Source organism: Papio anubis, chromosome 18 (assembly GCF_008728515.1).
Source record: "Papio anubis isolate 15944 chromosome 18, Panubis1.0, whole genome shotgun sequence".
Classification (NCBI taxonomy): Eukaryota; Metazoa; Chordata; class Mammalia; order Primates; family Cercopithecidae; genus Papio; species Papio anubis.
In genome coordinates this window covers 22,536,555-22,559,220 of record NC_044993.1, presented here as the reverse complement: position 1 = coordinate 22,559,220, position 22,666 = coordinate 22,536,555, and the positions used below count along the sequence as shown (strand labels likewise).

The 22,666-nt window shown below is 47.6% G+C and overlaps 2 protein-coding genes and 1 non-coding gene across 9 annotated transcripts in view; 1 reads left to right on the top strand and 2 right to left on the bottom strand.

Moving 5' to 3' along the window:
- The window catches only part of LRRC36 (leucine rich repeat containing 36), a 56,250-nt gene extending 42,751 nt beyond the window's left edge, over positions 1 to 13,499 (top strand). For 3 of the 5 annotated variants that reach the window (XM_003917034.4, XM_009196669.2, XM_009196673.2), the window contains 5 exons: positions 3,858 to 4,023; positions 5,340 to 5,485; positions 7,250 to 7,373; positions 10,495 to 10,609; positions 13,165 to 13,499. In XM_003917034.4, the coding sequence (XP_003917083.1) occupies positions 3,858 to 4,023; positions 5,340 to 5,485; positions 7,250 to 7,373; positions 10,495 to 10,609; positions 13,165 to 13,390 (777 nt within the window). In that variant the 3' untranslated portion in view covers positions 13,391 to 13,499. The remainder of the gene's footprint in view (positions 1 to 3,857; positions 4,024 to 5,339; positions 5,486 to 7,249; positions 7,374 to 10,494; positions 10,610 to 13,164) is intronic. The other 2 variants (XM_009196671.3, XM_009196670.2) reach the window with 2 other exon arrangements.
- Positions 13,500 to 18,368: 4,869 nt separating this feature from the next.
- On the bottom strand, positions 18,369 to 22,107 carry TPPP3 (tubulin polymerization promoting protein family member 3). 3 transcript variants are annotated; one of them, XM_003917036.3, is made up of 4 exons: positions 21,957 to 22,107; positions 19,482 to 19,675; positions 19,039 to 19,192; positions 18,369 to 18,922 (listed from the first exon to the last, which is right to left on the bottom strand). In XM_003917036.3, exons 2-4 carry the CDS (start codon positions 19,667 to 19,669, stop codon positions 18,734 to 18,736), a joined length of 531 nt encoding a protein of 176 aa, XP_003917085.1. In that variant the 5' UTR covers positions 19,670 to 19,675; positions 21,957 to 22,107; the 3' UTR covers positions 18,369 to 18,733. The 3 variants fall into 3 exon arrangements, with proteins under 3 accessions (XP_003917085.1, XP_009194939.1, XP_009194938.1); XM_009196675.4 differs by lacking the exon at positions 21,957 to 22,107 and adding an exon at positions 21,523 to 21,617; XM_009196674.2 differs by lacking the exon at positions 21,957 to 22,107 and adding an exon at positions 19,761 to 20,528.
- On the bottom strand, positions 19,242 to 19,408 carry LOC116271398. The gene has a single exon (XR_004179956.1). It is a non-coding gene; the product is annotated as a U1 spliceosomal RNA (small nuclear RNA).
- Positions 22,108 to 22,666: the final 559 nt, after the last annotated feature.

The window sequence follows — 22,666 nt, the reverse complement described above, 5'->3', positions numbered from 1 at the left end:
TAGTTCTTATAAAAGCATTGCTTCAGGCTGGGCACAGTGTCTCACACCCATAATCCCAGCACTTTGGGAGGCTGAGTGGGTGGATCACCTGAGGTCAGGAGTTCAAGACCAGCCAGGCCAACATGGCAAAACCCCATCTCTGCTAAAAAATACAAAAATTAGCTGGGTGTGGTGGCACGCACTTGTAGTGCCAGCTACTCTACTCAGGAGGCTGAGGCAGGAGACTCACTTAAACCCCGGAGGTGGAGGTTGCAGTGAGCCGAGATTGCACCACTACACTCCAGCCTGGGTGACAGAGTGACTCAGTTTCATTAAAAAAAAAAAATAACAATAAAAGCATTGCTTTGCTTTTCTGTCTAGCAGTTAAAACAATTTAAATTTTTTTTCCAATGTAGCAGCAAACAAGATGAATTAGATTATCCAAGGGATTTTTAGCTGAAAGTAGTTCAGAGAATGAATGAAAAATCAAGAACCATTCCCATATAAACAGTATACATGTAATTCATTTTATAAAATATCCTAGTGACTGGGCACGGTGGCTCACACCTGTAATCCCAGCATTTTGGGAGGCCGAGGCGGGCAGATCACCTGAGGTTGGGAGTTCAAGACCAGCCTGACCAACATGGAGAAACCCCATCTCTATTAAAAATACAAAATTAGCCGGGCTTGGTGGTGCATGCCTGTAATCCCAGCTACTTGGGAGGCTGAGGCAGGAGAATCGCTTGAACCCAGGAGGAGGAGGTTGTGGTGAGCCGATATCGAGCCATTGCACTCCAGCCTAGACAACAGAGCGAGACTCTGTCTCCAAAAAAAATAATAAAATAAAATAAAATATCCTAGTATGATAGTGTCATACAATAAAACTTTATCATTACTAGTTCTTAGCAAGTTTTGCTCCTGCCTTTGCATACATCCCTTGTGGAGAATGCCTTCTACTCTCCTCTCTTGTCTTTTTGAATGTTCATTTTTCTCCAGGTTCTACTTCCATCATGAGGAAGATCCATCCATGTGGTTAGAGGAACCCCAGCTCTTAGGGTCTTCTCTTCCCTTGTACCCAAGAATCTTTGCGATAGGAACCATTTGTCAATCATTTACTGCTCTGTAAGGAAGCAGGAGATTTGGTCAAAAACAGCCATTTCTAGTTACTTATTTTTCAGTTGTTGGAAATCTTACACATTGGGGTGGGTTTACAGAGTTTTTGTTGGTTTGTTTGGAGTGCTTTTGTTTATGTTTTTGTTTTTTACTCTTTAAAGACTTTCTATTCAGTTTTCAGAACTTTGGAAGTGGCTGTAATTTTTGTGCACCAAAGGGGGCAGTCTTGTAATGTTTTCTTTAGTTTTTTGGTCTCTTTTCATTCTCAGTCCCCCATGCTTATTTTACCAGACAAGAACATTAACTGTGTGTTAATGTATTCAGTGTGAAGATCCAGCAACATTTAGCATATTTGGGATGTTATATTAATCAGACATGTTCTAGGAAATTTTTTAACCTCAATTTCATGTTATATTGTTAAAATCTGGCTAGATGCTATGGCTCACACCTATAATCCCAACACTCTGGGAGGCCAACGTGGAAGATTACTTGAAGCCAGGAGTTTAAGACCATCCTGGGCAACACAGGAGACCCTCTCTCTACAAAAAATAAAAATAAATAAATAAACAAATAAATAATTGTTAAAATTTCAATATGCTTTTCTAGACGATCTTAAAAACTCCTTTTTTTCTGTTAGACATTATTTTTCTCTTTATGGAAAGCTTTAAAACAACTGCTTGAATATAAATAAAAAAGAAATATACTCTTTAATTTCTGAAAGGTGTAAGTCATCTGTAATTCCAGCACTTTGGGAGGCAAGGCAGGCAGATCACCTGAAGTCAGGAGTTTGAGCCCATCCTGGCCAACATGGTGAAACCCCATCTCTACTAAAAATACAAAAAATTAACTGGGTGTGGTGGTACACGCCTATAGTCCCAGCTACTCAGAAGGCTGAGGTAGGAGAATCACTTGAACCCGGGAGGCAGAGGTTGCAGCGAGCCAAGATCGGGCCACTGCACTCCAGCCTGGGTGACAAAGCAAGACTCTGTCTCAAAAAAAAACAAAAAACAAAAAAAACAACAAAAAAAAAACCAGGCATGGTGGCTCATGCCTGTAATCCCAGCACTTTGGGAGGCCGAGGCAGGCAGATCACTTAAGCCAGGAGTTTTTGACCAGCCTGGCCAACTTGGCAAAACCCTGTCTCCACTAAAAATACAAAAATTAGCTGGACATGGTGGTACACACCTGTTATCCCAGCTACTTGGGTGACTGAGTCATGAGAATTGCTTGAACCTGGGAGGCAGAGGTTGCAGTGAACTGAGATCATGCAACTACAGTCCAGCCTGGGCAATAGAGCAAGACCCTATCTCAATAAATAAATAAATAAATAAAATATAGAATTAGCCAGGCACGGTGGTGCACACCTGTAGTTCCAGCTATTCCAGAAGCTGGAGTAGGAGGATTGCTTGAGCCTGGGAGTTCAAGGCTACAGTGTGCCAAGATCACACCATTGCACACCAGCCTGGGTACAGAGCTAGATTCTGTCTTAAATAAAATATTATAGAATATTTATGTTTATTATATATTAATATATTAAATATAAGCTTACTTTGAGTTATAATTTTTTATATTACTCCCCAATTTATTTTATAAAATATAATACTATATATATATATTTTTTGAGACGGAGTCTCACTCTGTCGCCCAGGCTGGAGTGCAGTGGCCGGATCTCAGCTCACTGCAAGCTCCGCCTCCCAGGTTCACGCCATTCTCCTGCCTCAGCCTCCCGAGTAGCTGGGACTACAGGCGCCCGCCACCTCGCCCGGCTAGTTTTTTTGTATTTTTTAGTAGAGACGGGGTTTCACCATGTTAGCCAGGATGGTCTCATCTCCTGACCTTGTGATCTACCCACCTCAGCCTCCCAAAGTGCCGGGATTACAGGCATGAGCCACCAGGCCTGGCCTGAAATTTTCTATTAAAATTTATCATATAAGATACTGTTACCTTTGAAATTATCCTTGAATATCTTATGTTTTTGTCTTGGACATAAATAATATTACGCTACTCAAATCCAAACTGAAAGATGAAATCATCTTTTTTTTTTTTTCTTTTTTGAGACGGCATCTGCAGTAGCACGATCTCGGCTCACTGCAAGCTCCGCCTTCCGGGTTCACACCATTCTCCTGCTTCAGCCTCCCGAGTAGATGCAACTACACGCACCCGCCACCACACCCGGCTAATTTTTTTTTGTATTTTTAGTAGAGACGGGGTTTCACCATGTTAGCCAGGATGGTCTCGATCTCCTGACCTTGTGATCCACCCACCTCAGCCTCCCAAAGTGCTGGGATTACAGGCATGACCACCGCACCCAGCCGAAATCATCTTTCTTTTTCACTTTTTAAGTAGTCTAGGCTAGGCACGGTGGCTAACGCCTGTAATCCCAACACTTTGGGAAGCCGAGGCGGGCGGATCACAAGGTCAGAAGTTGGAGACCAGCCTGGCCAATATGGTGAAATTCTGTCTCTACTAAAAATACAAAAATTAGCCGGGCATGGTGGCATACGCCTGTCCCAGCTACTTGTGAGGCTGAGGCAGAAGAATCGCTTGAACCCGGGAGGCAGAGAGATTGCAGTGAGCCCAGATCGCACCAGTGCACTCCAGCCTGGGCGACAGAGCAAGACTCCGTCTCCAAAAAAAAAAAAATTAAAAAAAAAAAAAAGGTCTAAATGTCTACATTCTTACTTCCCTTATTGTATAAGAATGACAAATGGTTGGGTTTTTTGTTTGTTTGTTTTTCCTTTTTTTTTTTTTTTTTTTCTCTTGAGCCTCTCTCTAGTGACCTGGGTAGCTTGCACGGTTTGCCTGGAAACCACAGTCCCCCAATCTCTGCCAGAACCCCCCATGTGGCCACTGTCCTCAGACAGCTCCTGGAGCTTGTGGATAAGCACTGGAATGGCTCTGGCTCCCTCCTCCTGAACAAGAAGTTTCTTGGTGAGTGAATGCATTCTCTGTCCCTAGAGAGGAGCTGGACTTTGCCTCTACTCTGTGTTCTGCTAAAAACCACTTAGCCCACTTCACTTGCAAGGAAAGTTGTTCTCATGATCACATCCTAAAACATCTCAGAAACACCATAGTTAACAAATCTGCATTTTTCTCATATTCTTCTTCATTATTTTTTAAAAGCAGCACCTTTTCTAATTGTTTTGTAGCGATTGTTTTGTTCCTCCTGTGAATATTTGGTAGTCTTTGGTATTATATAGAGTAACCAGATATATAAATTAATGACTACATTAATTTTTTAAAAGATTTTGTGATCCTTGGGAAAGTGCCAATAATGAATACAACAGAAATTGCATTTGATCATCAGAGTTTTGAGATGACTGTTAGAATGTTATGATTTGAAAAACTCGAATGAGTAAATGACCTGGACTCTCTTTAGGGTTCGTTTTTTAGAAACATGGAAGAAAACAGTTTTGCAAATGTTGGCTTCATGCGTTTATTTGTTGTTATTTTCTTTTTGATGCTTAACATGTTTATTGGCTATTTAATAGAAGAATAATTAAGGAAATTTTGTTGGTGGTAAAAGTTTAAGTAAAAACTAGAAACTTGGCTGGGTACGGTGACTAACGCCTGTAATCCCAGCACTTTGGTAGGCTGAGGTGGGTGGATCATGAGGTCAGGAGTTGGAGACCAGCCTGGCCAGCATGATGAGATCCCGTCCTTACTAAAAATACACAAATTAGCTGGGCATGGTGGTGTGCACCTGTAATCCCAGCTACTCGGGAGGCTGAGGTAGGAGAGTTGCTTGAACCTGGGAGGTGGAGTTTGCAGTGAGCCGAGATCGTGCCATGGCACTCCAGCCTGGGCAACAGAGCAAGACTCTGTCTCGGAAAAAAACAAACAAACGAAAAAAACAAAAAAACTAGAAACTTGAAAGTGGTTTGGGGTTAAAAAAAACTTTTTAAAAAATGTCTAAAGGGACATCCAGAAGAAGAAATCCTAACACAGTTATTTTCCTTCTCATGTTGACCTATTGCTCCCATTTTGTAGGAAATTATCCCCAGGACCACTAATCAATGACTAAGGAATCATGCACTCACAAGGGGCTGCTGTTGTTTCTCCACAGAGGATGTAGGATATAATTTCTTATCCTCTTAAAAACACCTCTTTCTGCCACTTACTAAGTTCTGGTAAAAAGGAGATACTAGATTACCCTATTTGATCCAGAGAGCTGGTAGTTACTGACTAGGAATGCTGTGCTTTAGCTTTTAAGATTGGCCCGTGTGCCCATCCTGAATTTTTGGCAGGTCCTGCCCGAGATTTGCTTCTGTCTTTGGTAGTCCCGGCTCCTTCTCAGCCGAGGTGTCGCTCACATCCTGAAGACACGACGAAAGCCTTCTGCAGGAGGGAGCTTGAACTGAAGGAGGCTGCGCAGCTGGTCCCTAATGACATGGTATGCCCCTCTCATCTCCCTTTAGAAAAGGACAGAGCAGCAGGACTACAACGTCTCTGTGCCCTAACGATCAGCATCACCATGAACACCTAACCAAAATATGGAAAAAGTCTGGGCACAGCAGGAATATAAAACTTGCTAGGACAGGGACAACTTGGAGTTTCTGCAGGGATGACTCCCTCATCCTAACCCTAATCCAAAAATTCTAAAGAAAGACTTGAAATGAGAAAAAACAAACAAAAATTCCAAAAAACTCTAAGTGGAAATGTTTAGGATAATGTTCTTGAAGGTTATGGTTTGATCCCAGTGAATGTATCTTGGATTGTCTTTCCTCTCTTCTAAGGGAGCTGAGAGCCCTGAACCAGGGGCCAGGGGCTGGCGGCCATTCTAGAGCATCAGCCTGCTGGCTCTAGGAGAAGCAGCAGCAACTCGTATCCCCATGCTTTTTTCCTTTTTCTCTTTTCTTCTCTTCTCTTCTCTTTTCTCTTCTTCCTTTTCTTTTCTTTTCTTTTCTTTTCGTAAGGCAGAGTCTTGCTCTGTTTCCCAGCCTGGAGTGCAGTGGCACAATCTCGGCTCACTGCAACCTCTGCCTCCCAGGTTCAAGCAATTCTCCCTGCCTCAGCCTCCCAAGTAGCTGGGATTACAGGTGCCCACCACCACGCCTGGCTAATTTTTGTATTTGTAGTAGAGACAGGGTTTCGCCATGTTGGCTGAGGTGGTCTCAAACTCCTGACCTTAGGTGATCTGCCCACCTTAGCCTCCCAAAGTGCTGGGATTACAGGCATGAGCCACTGTATCCGGCCAGCCTTTTTCTTTCTTTTTTTTTTTTTTTGAGATGGAGTCTCACTCTATCGCCAGGCTGGAGTGCAATGGTGCTATCTTGGCTCACTGCAACCTCTGCCTCCCAGGTTCAAGCGATTCTCCTGCCTCAGCCTCCCAAGTTGCTGGGACTATAGGCACACGCCACCATGCCCAGCTAATTTTTGTATTTTTAGTAGAGACGGGGTTTCACCATGTTGGCCAGAATGGTCTCGATCTCTTGACCTCATGATCCGCCTGCCTCAGCCTCCCAACGTGCTGAGATTACAGGCGTGAGCTACTGCACCCGGCCTCAGCCGCCTTTTCTTAACATTAGAGGATTTTCAAACACCAAGTTCAGTTCTGGAAACTTTAGATAGATGATAGGTGACTAAGAATGCTGGCCACTTGTCAAAATGACCATTTGTTCTGCAAGAGTAGTAGATAACTCATAAGAAAGATTGCTGGTCCATGTAATAAATTTGTTTACTGCATTTGAGCTGTATTTACCAATGAATTAAAATTCTAGTGAGAAAAAAGATGCTGACTTCCAATCATTTTATCACTAAATAGAGGAAAAGATCTTTCAGTTCTCTAAACATACCTCAGCATGTCAGATTCTTTTATTTTTTATTTTTTGAGACAGATTCTCACTCTGTTGCCCAGGCTGGAGTGCAATGGCACTATCTCAGCTCACTGCAACCTCTGCCTCCCAGATTCAAGCAATTCTCCTGTCTCAGCCTCCCAAGTAGCTGGGGTTACGGGCACACACCACCACGCCCAGCTAATTTTTTGTATTTTAGTAGAGACGGGGTTTCACCGTGTTGCCCAGGCTGGTCTCGATCTCCTGAGCTCAGGCAATCCACCCACCTCAGCCAAAGTGCTATGATTACAGGCGTGAGCCATCACACCCAACCTAGAATGTCAGATTCTTAATGTATTTGTATTTTGTTTTCTAATCTAAAGGAGAGTTTGAAGCAAAAACTGGTCAGAGTGCTGGAGGAAAACCTCATTTTGTCAGAAAAAATTCAACAGTTGGAGGAAAGTGCTGCCATCTCAATTGTGAGTGGGCAACAATCACATACTTATGGTAAGTTGAGGAAAGCCATGATATATGGGGCCTCGCAAGACAACTGTTTGTTTATAGATGACCAATTTAGTAACCTTCATCATGCTAGCTCACATGGCTGCCTTTGGCCTACTTGGTCATCAGTTTTCCTGGCAGTTAACAGAAACAATCATCTTGCCTCAGAGAATTGTAATGCAGGTGGCTTGAGTTACCAGATGAAGCTCTTGTCAGTGGAAAGCATGTTCAAATATTACTATTGCCATTAATTTTGAGAATGACACATGCTTTTGTGATTGTAACACTAAGAACATGTTCTTTATAGAAAGTTTGGAAAATGCAAGGAAAATATAACCCCATGATCCAGCAATAACTTCCATTCGTGTTTTTGGTATATTTTCTTCTACCTCACTTCTCTGTATGTTTTTAACTCCAAATTAAAAATTGTGGATGGGCAGGTGCAGTTGCTCACACCTGTAATCCCAGCCCTTTGGGAAGACAAAGCAGGAGGATTGACTGAGTCCAGGAGTCTGAGACCAGTCTGAGAAACATAGTGAGAACCCGTCTCTACAAAAAATAAGAACTTAGCCAGGCATGGTGGTGTGCACCTATAGAGCCAAAGAGGCTGAGGCAGAAGGATCACTTGAGCCCAGTAGTTCAAGGTTAGAGTAAGCCTTGATCATGCCACTGCAATCCAGCCTGGGCGAATGAGAGACCCTGTCTCAAGAAAAATAATAATAAAAATAGGCCAGGTGCGGTGGCTCATTCCTGTAATTCCAGCACTTTGGGAGGCCAAGGTGGGCGGATCACTTGAGCTCAGGAGTTCAAGACCAGCCTGGCCAACATGGTGAAACCCTGTCTCTACTAAAAATATAAAAATTAGCTGGGCTTGGTGGCAGGTGCCTGTAATCCTAGCTACTCGGGAGGCTGAGGTAGGAGAATTGCTTGAACCCAGGAGGCAGAGGTTGCAGTGAGCTGAGCACTCCAGCTTGGGCAACAGAGCAAGACTCCCTCTCAAATAATAATAATAATAAATAATAATAAAACTGTGTCCTGGTTTTAAAAAAATAATTTACATATAATTAGATGCACACATTTTAAGTTTGATCTCAATCAAAATACAGAACATTTCTAGAAAGTTTCTTCATACCTTTTTATAGTCAGTTTCCCCTACTCTTGACCTCAAATAATCACAGACTTGCTTTCTATATCCTAATGTTATTAATTTCATAGTATAGGCATTTCTACAATATCACAAGAGTATAACATATTTATCTGTTTAGTCCTCTACTTGTTTTTATAATGGTTATATATTTAGAATAAAATGATTTTAAATTATTTCTAAACATTCAAAAGAAAGACCTGAAGTGAAGGAAAAGGCCCTAGAATCAAATACTTTTCTGAGATTAACCTTCTTCCCTTTTGATGGAGCCGAGAGTTCTAATATTTAAAATTTATACTATTATAAATAATGCTGCTATTAATGTCTATGTACGGAAATCTTTGTGTACATTTCAGACTATTTTCCTAGGAGACGGTCCTAGAAGTAGAATTAGTGAGTCAAAGGATGGGATATTTTTGAGGCTTTTGTCATATAAATCACTTCCAAGAAAGTTGTTTCAGTTTACACCCACCTCAGCAGTGTACTTGAATACCCCTTTCACTCCACTCTGCCAACACTGGGCATTTTTTCAAAATTTGCCATTGTGATTAGTGAAAAATAATATCCTATTTAAGTCTTAATTGTACTACTTTATTATCAGCATAGTTTAGGTCAGTATTTTAGATACAGTTTGCCCTTGACAGACTAGCTTAGCACCCCTAACAAATTATGGGTACATGGATTTATATGAGGAACTCGATTTCGAAGTTCTGCTATGGAAGCACTGAATTTCCATTGTTAAATCTCAGCACTAAATAAATAAATAAATAAATCTCAGCACTATCTGATACTCACAAGCCTGAATAATCAAGGTATCAGTCTCCACTTACCTACTTTGAAATTAAAAGTAGGTATTTGTCCACTAGATACTTACTTTCATTCAGCCAAGAGACCCAGTATACTATTTTGGCTTACTGGTGATAAACAAGCTTTTGTGGCCTTGTTTTCCACCTTCTAGAACCCTCTTACTCAAGATGTGATCCACATATATCACCTGGGAGCTTGCTAAACAAGTGGGGCCTCACCTCAGGCCTACTGCATTAAAATATATTTTTAGCAAGATCCCCAGGTGATTTGTAAGCATATTAAAGTTTAAGGCTGGGCACAGTGGCTCACGCTTGTAATCCCAACACTTTGGGAGGCCGAGGTGGGTGGATCATCTGAGATCAAGAGTTCGAGACCAGCCTAGCCAACATGGTGAAACACTGTCTCTACTAAAAATACAAAAATTAGCAGGGCGTGGTGGCATGTGCCTATAATCCCAGCTACTCGGGAGGCTGAGGGAGGAGAATTGCTTGAACCTAGGAGGTGGAGGTTGCAGTGAGCTGAGATCAAGCCATTGCACTTCAGCCTGGGCAACAAGAGCGAAACTCCGCCTCAGAAAAAAAAAAAAAAAAAAAAAAAAAGGTTTAAGAAGCACTATTATAGAAGATTGGCATCATTACAACCAGAGTTCCTGTTCTTTTACCTCCTTATCATTGCAGGTAATGGTAGCATATTGGGGAAGCTAGGTATGAGTGTCTTAGGCACAAATTCAGTTTCTACAAGTATTAATTGAGTTATTACTATGTGCCTGACACCATTCTAGATGTTTTCACATACTACGTAGGGAGTGAAGGATGTACAAAACAAACTAAAATGGAGAATATGGAGTGAGACCCAATATCTATTGACTGCCTATGCTAAGTGAGGGTAGGTGTCTCACTGAATCCTCATAACAGTGCTAAGGAGCAAGGTTATTAGCTCTAATAAAAGTCAGAAAAATGAACCTACACATGCAATATTAAGTGGCTGAAGTTTAACTCAGATCTGTTGCCAACCCCTGTATTCTTACCACCATATCTCCTATATTCAAGTAAGGAAATGGAGTGTGAAGTTGGGTGCCATGGGGCACTCTCAAGATGTCCATCTGAATACTTATATTCTGCTCAAAGACTAGCAGCTTGGAATCCTTTTCACCCCTGGCTACTGTGCCCTTTGTAGATGATCTTCTGCACAAAAACCAACAGCTGACCATGCAGGTGGCTTGCCTGAACCAGGAGCTTGCCCAGCTGAAAAAGCTGGAGGAGACAGTTGCCATTCTCCATGAAAGTCAGAGGTAGGAGAGGGTCTATCTAGCTTGCTTCTAGAAGCAGATATTTACTCCTTTTGTCTCCTTTGTTTTGCTTGGAAAGTTAATATCTATGCACTTTGCAAGTGAACTCCATTCTGTGTGTAAACCTCCTGTATCTGGCCAGTTAGCTCAGGGATCATAAAAATTACTGCTTCCCAGAACACATCAGGGACTAATCGTCTTTGTTGGCATTGGTGGGTTGCAACACCTTGATAATTAGCTTCTCACTGGATCTCATGGGACCTTTGTTTGTGTCAGTTAACTTTTCTGGGGGGTCAGTACATACCCCTAAAATCGGCCATCTGGCTCCTCTGCAAAATGCCTGCTATTGGTCACAGAAGACATCAAGAGCACTTGGCAGGGAGTGATAGGGAAAGAACCCAAAGTGTGTTGTTTCCTTCAGAGGAGCTCAACAGCATCAGTCCTTAAAGAACAGCACCCCTGGCCAGGTGTGGGGGCTCACGCCTGTAATCCCAGCACATTGGGAGGCCAAGGCAGGTGGATCATGAGGTCAAGAGATTGAGACCATCCTGGCCAACATGGTGAAACTCCGTCTCTACTAAAAATACAAAAATCAGCTGGGTGTGGTGGCACACGCCTGTAGTCCCAGCTACTGGGGAGGCTGAGACAGGAGAATCACTTGAACTCAGGAGACGGAGGTAGCAGCAAGTCGAGATCATGCCATTGCACTCCAGCCTGTTGACAGAGCGAGACTCCGTCTCAAAAAAAAAAAAAAAAAAAAACCCCCCCAGGATACAGGCCAGGCAAAAAAAAAAAAAAAAATCAGAAGAGACCTCAAGACTATGGCTACATTTAGAGAAGTCCTTGAGATTTTGGCTTGCCAATAATATACATTTACGAGGACTTTCGCTGCAGTTTAAATATAAGCACTCCATCCCCAAACCTTCAACCTCCTACCTCACTTCCTGATTTTCATTTGGTTAGCTTTATATTCAGAAGATTAGACCCAGAACCATTCTGGATTTGTCTGAAAAGCTTTTCATTATAATTATTTCAAACATTACAAAAGTAAAGAAAATAGCATAATACGGTTCTCAAACTTGGGTATGCCTCCAAATTAACTCAAAGGGCGTGTTGAAATGCAGATTGCTGGGCCTCATCCCACAATTTTTAAGTCAGCAGGTCTGGGTTGGGAACTGAACATCTGCATTTCTAACTAGCTTCTGGGTGATGCTATTGCTGCTGGTCTGGGGACCACACTTTGAAAACATTAGGATATATTGCTTTAGTGATGTACAGTCAAAATACTCTCTTTTAAATTAACCAGAAATAATCCTTCTGAAACCATACAGGTTCACTTGTTTTATTTTGCCTTGGATTCTTAGGGAATTTTAAAAATAATTTTGATTTTATCTTGTTTTCATAATTATGTAAAACATTTACACAGTCCCAATGTCAACTTATAGAGTTATTTTATAGAAATAAGATAAATCTGGAAAAATCCAGCTTCCTCTCCTGTCTTTGCTGTCCTTTCCTTCCCTCCCACCATCCTTCTATTGTAGATGTGGGTGTATATTTGTATTCCTCCATTATTACATAAGAAGACACAGTGTTGCTTTAACATTTCATCTTGAAAATCCATTCATAGTGGTGGATAGAGTTAGTTCTCATTCCTTTTTCTAACTGCATAGTGCTCAGTTGTGTGGATGATATACCACTTATTTAATTAGTCCTCTGTTGATGGACATTTAGTTTAACATATTTTGCCATTAAAGATAGTGCTATAATGAATAGTATCGTGCATACATTTTTTTTTTTTTCGGCCAGTGTGTGGATGGCTTTTAACATTAGATGGTAATACAGGCCAGGTGTGGTGGCTCGAGCCTGTAATCCGAGCACTTTGGAAGGCCGAGGCAGGTGGATCATTTGAGGTCAGGAGTTTGAGACCAACCTGGCCAACATGCTGAAACCTTGTCTATACTAAAAATACAAAATTAACTGGGTGTGGTGGTGCACACCTGTAATCCCAGCTACTTGGGAGTCTGAGGCAGGAGAATTGTTTGAATCTGGGAGGCGGAGGTTGCAGTGAGCCAAGATCCTGCCATTGCACTCTAGCTGGGCAACAAAAGTGAAACTCTGTCTCAAAAAAAAAAAAAAAAAAATTAGATGGTAATAGAGTTCAATGCTGCTACTGCTAGCACCGTTAGTGAATTGTAGTGGCAGGATAGAAGTAGATGTTACGATTTGGGGTAGAAATTAGAGGCCGGATCAGGTGCCAGTGACCCAAGGCTTCTACTTACCTCATCATCAAAGTGCTTTGGAGAGAACAGAACAACCGCTAGCTATATATAAAATGGGAAATGTATTATTGCTTCAGTAAGTCTGGAACATAATCAAATGGAATTGTAATGAAGAAACTGCAGGTCTGCTTTTAAAATAACTCAATCATAAATTGGACAGTTCCTTCTATTTAAAGATGTGACTTCATTTCACATTTGTCTTTGGGAAACATTTTGGGTCTGCATGGTATCTCTCTTGCTTTTATGATTTCATGACTGCCTTTTTCCCCCGGGCCTCAGATCCCTGGTGGTAACTAATGAGTATCTGCTGCAGCAGCTGAATAAGGAGCCAAAAGGTTATTCTGGGAAAGCGCTCCTGCCTCCTGAGAAGGGTCATCATCTGGGGAGATCATCGCCCTTTGGGAAAAGCACATTGTCTTCCTCCTCACCAGTGGCACATGACACTGGTCAGTATCTAATACAGAGCATCTCGGATGCTGCCCCAGAGCCTGGCTTATGGAGCTAGCATGGAACCCACACCACAGCTTCCCTGGTCCACAGAGGCTCTCACCGCCATTGCCACTAGTATGGTGGTATGTACTCACAAAGATTAAGAAAGAAATGTATTCTGATTAGATTGTATTTGTCCTTCTTTTTATTTCTCTATTTATCTCCCCCTATTGAGTCATTCTTTCCTTCTGCCCACAGAAATAGTTGGCACTTAGTCCCAGCTATTGTATAGACATTGCATAGAGACATTTGGCTGAAAATGTTGAAAGGGAAAAATACACTAGACATTTTTCCCCTATGTCATTTGAAACTGTGTGGTAGAAAGTTAAAAAAGAACATCCGCCAGATTCATCAAACAGGGTTTGATTACCTCCCGCCATGGTGAAAAGCTGACAACATCTGGTGTCTGCCCTGGAGCAACTAACAATTTAGTCAGGGAAAAAAGCAAACTCGTGTAATGGGGCCCAAAGCTTGGAATTGGTACTAAATAGGTCTAAACAAAAGCCTGATGATGTCCTGAAGAGGGAGAAAGAGTGAGTAATGGCCACTGTAGGATTGGAGAAGGCGTCAGTGAGGCTTACTTGAATGGACGCTGCAGAATGAGTAAGAACAATAGCAGGTAGAGGGGATGCAGAGCCTCCCAGGCCAAGAGTACAGAGAAGAGTCTGGAACACCACAGGGGGATAGTGGGGCAAGGACAGAAGTGTGGGACATGGAAGAGGTGTAATGTCATGAGAATGTCCCCAGAGCAAGTGATCTTTCATGAAGGGGGAGACATGAAGAGGTTACCAGGCAAAGCATGTGGCTGAGGGCAAGAGCAATGGGGAGAAGCTGCAGAGAGTAGCAGCATGTGTGAAGGCTGGGAAATGCAAAGGGACGTGGTTTCTTCAGAGAGCTGAGGGCTGAGAGGAGGTAAGCAGGAGCAAGGTTGCACTGCTCCTTGAAGATTTTAGATTGGGAAGGCAGAGGAGTGACAGATTGTGTTTGAGAAGCTTTCTCAGGACCAAGCACAGGGGCTCACACCTGTAATCCCAGTACCTAGGGAGATCGAGTTGGGAGGATTGCTTGAGACCAGCCTGGGCAACATAGTGAGACTCTACCTCTACAAAAAAAATTTAAAAGTTAGCCAGGCGCAGTGGTGCATACCTGTGGGCCCAACTACTAGGGAGGTTGAGGCATGAGGATCGCTTGAGCCCAAGAGTTCAAGGCTGCAGTGCACCACTGCACTCCAGCCTGGGCAACAGAGCAGAACTCTGTCTCTGAAAAAAAAGAAGAAGAAGTAGAAGGAGAGAAGAGAATGGGTTGATCATGTTGTGAAGTAGGGGAGGACCAAAGGGGAGCTAGACAGCCCGAAGAAGAGGCAGAGGCAGGCCAGACTAGATATGCTGCTTCTGAATATGTTAGCTTTGGGCTCAGCATCCAGTTTACATGTGGGTGCCCTGTACTTTTAATCCTGATTGGGCATTTAAAAAATCAATGGGGAAAGATGATGTAAGTGGTTCTAGGTATGTTTCTGCTTCAGTGGCCTCCCAGGGTGCTAATGTCACCAGAGAGTGTGTAGAAGATGAAGGATTTTCAACCTAATGCCACATGGTACTTCTCTTCACCTTCAGGGCCACGTCAGAGAGAGAGAGACAAATGGAAGGATTAGATAACTTACTTGTACCCCTGATTCCATGCTGTGCAGGGAAGGAGAGCCACCGCCATACTAATGATACGTGACAGTCACAAGTTTCTAAGTTATAAATCCATAGACTTCTGGATTTTAAGTGGCTTCCCAAAAGCAGCTTGTACAGAGGAGCCAGAAGTTTCTCTGAGCTGCAAGGCTCTGAGGGATCTTGAGCAAGCCTGTGCTCTGTGGAAATGTCAGTAAGAGCAGCCTCCCTGCACCCCCGCTGCCACTTTCCTGGGCCTGTCTTTGTCTTACTGAGAGACCTCCAAAGTGTCTTGCCCAGGTAGGAGAGCATCAGCCAGTGGCATTGCATCCCTGCGTTGTTATATTTCAGGGTCCCAGCCCAGTGCACAGGCCAACCTAATGGACACACCAGGGGGCAGGGAGGAATAATGCACTGCTTTCCTCCATCCCAGCCCTTCCTGCCTCCTCCATGAACATCTGATGGTACCAGCCCCAGAATCTGCTCAGGACACCTCCTAATGGGAACAAAGAACCTGGCCCAGACCGTGCCACCCTCCACCCCATTTTCCATTGTCATTGAAAGTGGCTGATGCTGTCCCCGGCCAGGCACCTGCTAGGGTTGCTGTCCACGCCTGGAGAAGTCATTTGTGTTTCTGATTTTTCCCTGTATGGCACTTGGTCTACAGGGCAGGGGTAGGGGTTACCATGTCAAAGACCTAAAGTTGCCCTGAGGGGCTAACTGGACTCATCATGGAAAGCGGAGGACCCTTGAAACAAGCAGAAAACCCATGGAGCAGAATCCCACACCCTAGGCCTGGTACTACCGCCAGAAAGCAAACAGGTCTGGGATGGAGACTGGTCCTCAGGGAGGTTCTGTGTCCAGAAGGAGGGGCAGAGCCACTCTCAGGTTGTCTCAAAAAAAAAAAAAAAAAAAAAAAAAAAGAGTAGCTCATCTGACTCTGTAATTTTATAGCCAAGGAAACACCCTTGGAGAGCTTTTCCTCCAAGAGTGGAGGGGCTTCTGCAGAGTAGAGGCCAGACCATGCCACTTGCCTCCCAGGCCAGGCTCTTTCCAGCAAGCCCTAACATTGACTTCCAAAACTGGGACAGGCTGACCGGTGATAGGGCTTGGTACCCAACGCTAGCCTGTGGGCTAGTCCCAGCCATGCAGAGCAGGTTTTAAAGGCTCTGTCCCTCTGATCCTAACCTCTTCTTTGTCCAGCCTGATTTTGCTAGTAAGGGTATCCAAAGCTTTCGACCACAAGGAGGCTGTTAGGGGAGGAGCAGTGGCATCGCTGGGCAATGGCTGCCATGTGCCAGATTCTGCCAGACCCATTTGGTCTTAGGGTCCTCCTGGCCCTGAGTGGGCCTTAAATTCCCTCAGGCTTCATAATGGCATTTCGAGAAGAGGGGGCTTTACTCCTATGAGGTGGGGTTTGGAGGCTTAGCCATTCTCTCTGTGTTCTTCCAAGCCATACTGCTAGTCACAGGTATGGAGAAGCTACTGGGCCCCATGCCATTGGATGGTACTATCACCTGCAGCGGAATAGTGGGAGCCTGGCCCGATTTGGAACACAGTTAAATATGCTTCCCTGTGAGGCTGTTTTGGTGAAAGCCAGAGGGTTTGGGTTTCACTCCTATTATGCTCATTTTAAGCTTGCAATTCAAATGAATTTTCCAGGGCTAGAGGAATTGTTCCTCTGCATTTTTGTTTTTTCATTAAACGCCTTGCATTCTACCTCTTAACATTTACTGGTAGGAGGACCTGCCTAAAGGTCTCTGAAGCTCTTCCCTGGGCCACACAAGGAGACACGGTCATTTGGGTCAGGAGGAGCAACGCTGTGAGGCAAGGCTCTGCTATGGCCAGATGCCGACCTGCTGCCTGCTGATTCCCCCCTGACATCCCTGTCTCAAGCCACACTATTCTGCTACACCCCTGTCCCCAAGGAAAGCTGGCCTTAAGGGATGTGGGGCCACCTGGGCAGGAGCATCCCCCAATAGCCTGTGGGATGAGAGGATAGACAATGGTGCTGCTTTGTCTTGTGATCTGGGTGGGGAAAGCAGGCATTTGGGAACTCGCCCTTTTATACCTTTTCTAGCCCCTTTGGGAGCCACCCTTTCTTGGGTAGGCCCTAAAGTCCCATCCAGCCCCATTTTCACAGCAAGGAAGGAAGGAGAGGTGGCCTGAAAGCCTTGACTTGAGAATAGCTCTGTCAAACACCCAGAGCTTCCGTGAGATGATCTGGAAACGCCCAGGCATCCTCAGGACCAGAGAGGCTCCCCTTCCCCCCACCAGGGATGTGGAACAGATGGGAGGACATCAAAGAGGAGGCCCCTTCACTGAGGGATTCCCTGCCCCCCACCACAGGCTAGCGTTGGGTGCCAAGCCCTATCACCGGTCAGCCTGTCCCAGTTTTGGAAGTCAATGTTAGGGCTTGCTGGAAAGAGCCTGGCCTGGGAGGCAAGAGGCATGGTCTGGCCTCTAGTCTGCAGAAGCCCCTCCACTCTTGGAGGAGAAGCCCTCCAAGGGTATTTCCTTGGCTATAAAATTACAGAGTCAGATGAGCTACTCTTTTTTTTTTCTTTTTTTTTTTTTTTTTTTTTTTTGAGACAAAGTGTCTGTTGCCCACACTGGAGTGCAGTGGCGCGATCTCAGTTCACTGCAACCTCCAACTCCCGGATTCAAGTGATTCTCCTGCCTCAGCCTCCTGAGTAGCTGGGACTATGGGCAAGCACCACCATGCCCAGCTAATTTTTGTATTTTTAATCGAGACAGGGTTTCACTATGTTGGCCAGGCTGGTCTTGGACTCCTGACCTCGTGATCCACCCGCCTCAGCCTCCCAAAGTGCTGGGATTACAGGCGTGAGCCACGGCGCCCAACCTGGATGAGCTACTCTAGTCTAAGGTTCTGCCTGGCCCTGCATTTTCTGATATTCTGAGCCAAAGCCCAAAATGACTTGCCTCAGTAGCCCCTGTTGGCAGATGGAGAGCTGAGGCCTGGCTCTGAGGCCTGTGCCAATGCTTGGCCCAGGCCAAGTCAGCTGTTTCATCCCTCCTACTGCTGGGAAAGTGGAGAGGGGGCCAACTCTCCAAACCCAAGGCACTGATCACAGGAAGGCAAGCTTCGATGTCAGGACTCCCATCAGGCCCAGCTAAAAGGCTTTGGACTTCCTCAGGAGTCTCCTCAGACAGAATGGCTCTGTGCTAACAGAAGGGGACTCATGAGTGCCTTTTTCTGGGCAAGGCTGCCAGGGGAAGGGGAGAGATTAGCAGTGTATGGCATGCAGTGGGGTGATGACACTGAGGGGGTCACTGGGGTATGAATGTCATTCCCCCATCATCGTCAACCAGGCCATATTGGTACAAAAGGTGTCTTTATTGAGGTCTGGGTTAAAATTAGGCACTTGGCCAGAGCAGCAGCTTAAATATGAGGCAAGCAGGCAGGGGTTAGCCATGCCTGGGGCTGGGCTGGGGTCATGAGGCTACAGGCGCAGACTGTCCCCAGGTGGACAGAAGTCGGAGGGGGAAGAGGAGGAGGAAGGGGCCGCAGAGCAGCCTGGGTCAGAGGCCTGGTGGGCCGGCCCCATGGGACTAGGCAGGAAGCTCTGGGTGGCAGGTCCAGCAGGGAGGGGACCAGGATCTCTTGCTCCACATGCCCCTTAGATCCAGGCCTGAGCCTCTGGCAGGGGCAGCCGCACTTGGCGGGGCAGTCTTCCCAAGCCTCACTTCTTCACCTTGGTGTCATAGGTGCCTGCATTCTTGTAGGCGCTCACGTAGCCACTGTCGTCCAGGATGTCCTGCCGTCCCGCAATGCCCTTGCCCTTGCCGCTCTCATCGAAGCGCTCCTTGTGGGAGCCCGTGTACCTGCTGGTGTCCGTCAGCCGGTCTACAGCACCCCCTGTTTTTGCTTTCTGTTTGGACAGAGTTTCCCCAGGGGCACCTGGTGAGGGAGCCCAGCCCTTCCCACCCACAGCCATGATTCCCCACACCCCATTCCATGGCCACCCGAGACCAGCAGGGCACTTACGGTGACGCCCACATTGGCTGGCTCTTTGCCTGCCACCAGCTGGCAGATGGCATCGAAGGCCTCCTCCTTGCTCTTCCCCTTGAATCGCTTGGTCGCCAGCTCTTCCAGGGCCTTCTTGAACTCCTCATAGTTGATGACCCGAGCAGACTTCCCCCTGCCAGGCATGTGGGCACCATGAGTGTTCCCCTTTCTTTTTTCTCCCCCAGGGGAAAGCACAAACGCAGTCGCTGCTGCCACAAATTATGCAATTGCGTTTCTTTCCCACATTTGGGGAAATCACAGGGGTCAGCACCTCTGAAGGGCAATAGATAAGGTTTGCCCTGGAAGAACAACCTTCGTGATCATGGTGTTTCCCTGACCCCTTCTCAATGTCTTCCCTGGTTCCAGCCCCCCAGTTCCCCACCTCCTGGGAACATGAGAAGCAGGGGCTGCCTGGGGCTCACTTGACTTTGGAGAAGACGATGTCCACATCGGTCCCTGTCACGGCCTTTCCGTCAGCCACCTTGCAGTCCTTGCACAACTTGGCCCAGTTCTTGCCATTCATCTCTTGCCCACTGGCCTTGGGGTCACCATGGATGGCAAACTTGCGAAAGCTCTCCTCCAGTCCAGCGATGTCTGTGCTTGCTGCCATGCCACCCTGTAGAGACCCACCTGGGTCATCTCCCAGCCAATCTGCCCTTCCCCTCCCCCAAGCCCAGAACATCCCAGCCTCTACTTCAAACCTGCAAGACCTGGGCAGGTTCTGCTACAGACAGAGTTGGAGCTGGAGCTGCCTGGGGAGAGGGGCCAGTCACTGTCACCCTGGGCCACAGAGCCCCGAGGAAGAGCCCCGGGAGGCACGGTCTTGTCACTAATGCCAGCCCTGGCTCTGAGCAGGGTTCAGCAGATGAAATCATGATGCCCACAGCAGGCTGGGAACAGAGTGGCACTGTCCAGAAAGACTGTGAGGGCAGCAGCTGGGGCCCTGACTTTGTCTGGCCCTGGCACAAGGCCTCCTTCGGTGGAAGTGAGGGTGGCAGAGCAGGCCCCCTCCCTGGAAGCGCTACGCCAAGTTGGGTTGGGGCCAGGCCAGGCTGCTGGTCGGGCAGACATTTAGTGAGGCCAGCATCTTTGTAAGGGTCATGAGGATCCAGCAAGAGCCAGTCTGGGCACGGGTGCATGCCCTGGGCAGGGGTGCAGCTGGCCCAGCAAGGCCTTGTTACTATTTGCTGTTAAACAAAAACATGAGGGGAGCGGGAGCTTGGGGCTGGCCTGGCCACAGTTTGTGAAGCCTGGAGACGGTTGCTAAGGGAGGGTGGTGCTGCTTGGAGAATGTTGCTAAGGGCAGGATGGTGTCAGGGCGGCTCAGGGAGAAGCTCCCAGTGCTGAGGGGCTGGGCTGGGCTGGGCTGGACTAGGGAGCTTGGGCCCACGGGTGGGGCACACCAGCACTCCCTGCGCCTGGGGCATAACCATAGCTTCCTGGCCCCTCGCCACTGACTGGGGCTGTAACCTCCCACTGTGGAGTTTTGGGGGAGCAGGAGGTTGGGGACTAGTTGGGGTGGGGGCTGTAGAGTTACGAACCCCAAGAGTCGTGCTGGCACTTGGGGCTGTGGCTGAAACACACCTCCTCATGTCTACACTTCAGACCACCCCTGGCAACACCCTGAACTCAGCCACACCAGCCCATTCCCGGCGACCCTGTGCATTCAGCCCTGGCCTGGCACCCCTTGGGCCTTGTACCCCTGGCCATACCTTCAGCCCTGCACTGCAGCCACACCCACCGTCACAGCCCTCGGCCACCAGTCCCCACATATATACTAACAAGCCTGCGCCGACCCCAGTAATACCCACACCCCTGCACTAAAGTACCCCCCACACCCACAGCCCTCTGCTGCAGACCCCTGGCCACACCCTGAGCCTGCACAGCAGCCTCCTCCATACCCACACCCGCAGCTCTGGGGCTGAGGGCCCTGGCCACAAACCTGCATCCCTTCCTGAGACCCCTAACCACAGCCTCAGCCCCTCACCCCCTCCAATACCCACAGCCCTTTATCAAGGCCCCCTGACCGTCGGCACCCCTTTGTCCACACACCCGCAGCCCTCTGGCCACACCCTCAACCTGCACTGGAGGCCCCAGTCCACATCCACACACTAACATTATGAGACTCCCAGGTACTATGTGGAGATCCCCTGTGTAGAGACCCCACCAGCACTCCCCCTCCTCCACTGCCACCTCCTGACCACACCCTCGGTCTCAGCAACCATCTTCTAGCTCTGCCTTTTACACTAGGGCCTCCAGTGACCACAGCCTGGGCTCCGTCCGGCTGCCCCATCTTCCACTGAAAATTCCTCCCCAGTGACCACACTCCCATCCCTAAGTGGCAGTTTCTGGGACTGTGAGCACCAGTGGCTCCTATGTTACAGGGACCACAACCCCAGTCCACACTGCACACCCCTTCCCTTTCCCTGGGTACAACCTCCCACCAGGGACCTGAAGACCCACACTTGGTTCACCAAGGGTAACGTCCAGGGGAGCTTGGATGCCACAGGGTGCTTGGCCCAAGCACTGGGCGGATCCTGCGTGCAGTGCTCACTCCTGTCCATGGAAAGACGGATTATTGGTCATCTCAGCCCCGTCAAGTGGCGCTGGGTTGCAGGCCACAGCCCCATGCGTTTGCAGGCGGTGGATGGAGTGGCCACACCCATGAACTGGGGCACCCGTCCCACTCCCACTGGGACAGCTGGAGTCATCAATCAGCCGGACCAGGAGGTGGGGGCTGTGAGGTGGAATGCTTGGGGCCAGGGCAGGGCCGCTCAGCTGGCTCCTCGGCTGGGACCGCCGGAGGTTGGGACCCTTTCCAGGCTGCTCCCCCCAACCCTCATCGTGCAGGATACTGATTGGGGTGGCGGGCATCTGGGTCTCCTATGGGCTTCTACCTCGCGACTGCTCCTGAAGTGCGCGTTCGGATGGACAGAAGGACGCAGTAATGGACCGATGGACGCGGGAGACCAGGCGGCTCCGCAGCTCCGCTCCCTGCCGGCTCCCGGGTGGGACTGCAGCCCAGGCGGCTCCGCCGTATTATCCCCTGTTTCTCGGTCTCCATAGAGACGGCGAGTCCCACCCCCGAGGCTGTCTCGGCGGGAGAGTGACCAAGGTCACGCCGGCCCCGCCCACGAGGCCCCGCCCTCCCCGCGCCTCTCCGGGAGCCGCATCCCGCCCCTCCCCCGCAACTCCTCGGTCCTCGCGGCGGCCAGACCAGCGCTCTGCAGTTCGGGGCGTCTTCGGACGGCCCCCCTCAGGAAACAGCCTCCCATCCTGGGATCTACCTAAATCTCTAAGCGGCCCGAATCTCCAGGGGAGATCCAGCTCCCCAGAGTCAACCAGAGGCCATCTGGGGGCTGCAGCGCGGCATTGGTGGGGTTTGGGGAATCGGGAAGGAGCTCTCCCTCAGTGACAGGGGTCTACGGTTGGCTCAAGAGCACTGCCATCCACTGAACGGGTGGCACCCCCAGGCCACAACTCCCGTGCTCTCCTGGGTAGGATTCAGAGTCTGGAGCAGTGGGGAAGAAGGGAGGGGACTCCCCACGAGCGAATCGCACTCGCCCACCCCCAGCATGCTGGCATTCGACGGCAGCCCTGCTGCAGG

What these genes read in the sequence shown, in the direction of transcription:
- TPPP3 (XM_009196674.2), bottom strand. Translation starts at nt 20,198, where the DNA reads ATGCACCCGTGCCCAGACTGGCTCTTGCTGGATCCTCATGACCCTTAC. An exon ending in AACCTGCCCAGGTCTTGCAG is followed by an intron (nt 19,676 to 19,760) that starts GTTTGAAGTAGA and finishes GGGTCTCTACAG; the next exon opens with GGTGGCATGGCAGCAAGCAC. An exon ending in CAGCCAATGTGGGCGTCACC is followed by an intron (nt 18,923 to 19,038) that starts GTAAGTGCCCTG and finishes CTGTCCAAACAG; the next exon opens with AAAGCAAAAACAGGGGGTGC.